Source organism: Henckelia pumila, chromosome 4 (genome assembly GCF_033568475.1).
Source record: "Henckelia pumila isolate YLH828 chromosome 4, ASM3356847v2, whole genome shotgun sequence".
NCBI classification, from domain to species: domain Eukaryota; kingdom Viridiplantae; phylum Streptophyta; class Magnoliopsida; order Lamiales; family Gesneriaceae; genus Henckelia; species Henckelia pumila.
In genome coordinates this window covers 112,514,928-112,516,834 of record NC_133123.1, presented here as the reverse complement: position 1 = coordinate 112,516,834, position 1,907 = coordinate 112,514,928, and the positions used below count along the sequence as shown (strand labels likewise).

Genomic DNA, 1,907 nt, shown 5'->3' with positions numbered 1-1,907 from the left:
TGATGATTTAAGCATGTATGGATCTGATGAAGAGGGACCTAGACATCCTACTTTCAAAGAGGGGAAAGATATAAAGAAGATTTCACTTGTTGTGGGAATGAAATTCAAGAGTGCACAAGAATTTAGGGAGGTTTTGAGAGATCACAGTGTTAGGAAGGGTTATAAGCTAGTGTTGAAGAAAAATTAAAGGAACAGGATAACAGGTGAGTGCAAAAATGGTTGTGATTGGAGAATCCATGCATCTCTGGTTATGGGTGGGCCAACATTTCAGATCAAGACTATCAAGGGCAAACACACTTGTGCTAGAAGTAATGAGAACAAGTTAGCCAACTCTAGGTACTTAGCTAAAAGAATTCATAAGATTGTTAGAGATAATCCCGATATAAAGATCGATCAGCTAAGAAATTTGATGAAGTCAAAATGTGAAGTTGATGTAAGTAAATGGAAGGTGATAAGGGCTAAAAAGACCGCTATTCAGAAGATCAGAGGTGTTGACACTGTACAATACCATCATCTATGGGATTATTGCAAGAAATTGATAAATTTTAATCCAGGAAGTACACTTATTCTCAGAATAAAAGATGATTTTGAGCCCCCAACATTTGATAAGCTTTATTTTAGCTTGAATGCCATTAAGGCTTCTTTCTTAGCAGGTTGTAGGCCAATTATTGGGTTAGATGGTTGTTTTTTGAAAACAATACATGGTGGTCAACTGTTGGCAGCTATTGGTAGGGATGGAAATGACAATATGGTGCCTATAGCCTTTGCAGTGGTACAATTTGAGAAGAGAGAGAATTGGACATGGTTTCTCACAATTCTGTTGGAAGATGTAGGAGGAATGAGAGAAAATAAATGTACTTTTATATCAGATAGATGGAAAGGACTAGTGGAAGCATTAAAAGAACTTGTTCCTGATTTCGAGCATAGATATTGCTTGAGACATATGTATCAAAACTTCAAGAAAAAATTCAAAAGTTTGGATTTGAAAGAATTGTTCTGGAAGGCTGCTACAACATGAAACAAGAATGAGTTTGAGGAGCATATGAAAAAAATTGCACTGGTGGATCCTAAAGTGAACGTGAGCCAAGAGACTACATGTGAGTGGCTCAAAAAAATTCCAGAAGTACACTGGGCTAGAAGCCATGTCTCTAGTGGATGCTTATGTGATGTTGTGGTGAACAACTTGTCTGAATCCTTCAACAAATGCATTATGGAAGCAAGAGACAAACCGATCATAACAATGCTATAGTGCATAAGAAACAAGCTGATGAAGAGAATTCAATTAAGAAAGGTTGGTATGGAGAGATACATTGGCCAGATCTGTCCAAACATACTGAAAAAGATCAACAAGAATAAAAAATTTTCTAGAAACTTTTATGCACTCTATTCAGGTGAAAATGAGTATCAAGTCCTGTGCTTGTCAGTCCATGGTGTATTAACTCAGCATGTGGTTTATTTGATGAAGAAGACTTGCACGTATGGGATGTTCCAATTATGTGGTTTTCCATGCTCTCATACTTGCACTGCTATTGGTCACAGTAGACGGAATTTGGAGGATTTTGTTCACAAATTCTATACCAAATATGAATATTTAAAGGTATACTCGTACATGATACATGTTATTCCTGGGGAAATTGATTTTTACAAAACACCTTGGCAACAACTGAATGCACCTATTTATAAAAGCAAGAAGGGAAGACCTCAAAAGATGAGAAAGAGACAAGCTAATGAGGGAAGTAGTGTTTCAACAAGTAAGGGTCTTACACATACATGCTCAAGATTCTTGGGAAAATCACACAATAAGGCAACTTGTAAAAATCCAATTCATCCCAGTTCAAAATATTTTAAGGTACTTGATAAGTTCATTGTGTATGCATTATTTTGTGTCATTTTTATGGTTATTTTGC

General features: G+C 36.2%; 1 protein-coding gene across 1 annotated transcript; it reads left to right on the top strand.

Moving 5' to 3' along the window:
- Positions 1 to 250: 250 nt before the first annotated feature.
- On the top strand, positions 251 to 1,018 carry LOC140861560 (uncharacterized). Its single transcript, XM_073264583.1, has one exon. The coding sequence runs from the start codon at positions 251 to 253 to the stop codon at positions 1,016 to 1,018; it is 768 nt and encodes a 255-aa protein (XP_073120684.1).
- The last annotated feature ends 889 nt before the right edge of the window (positions 1,019 to 1,907 follow it).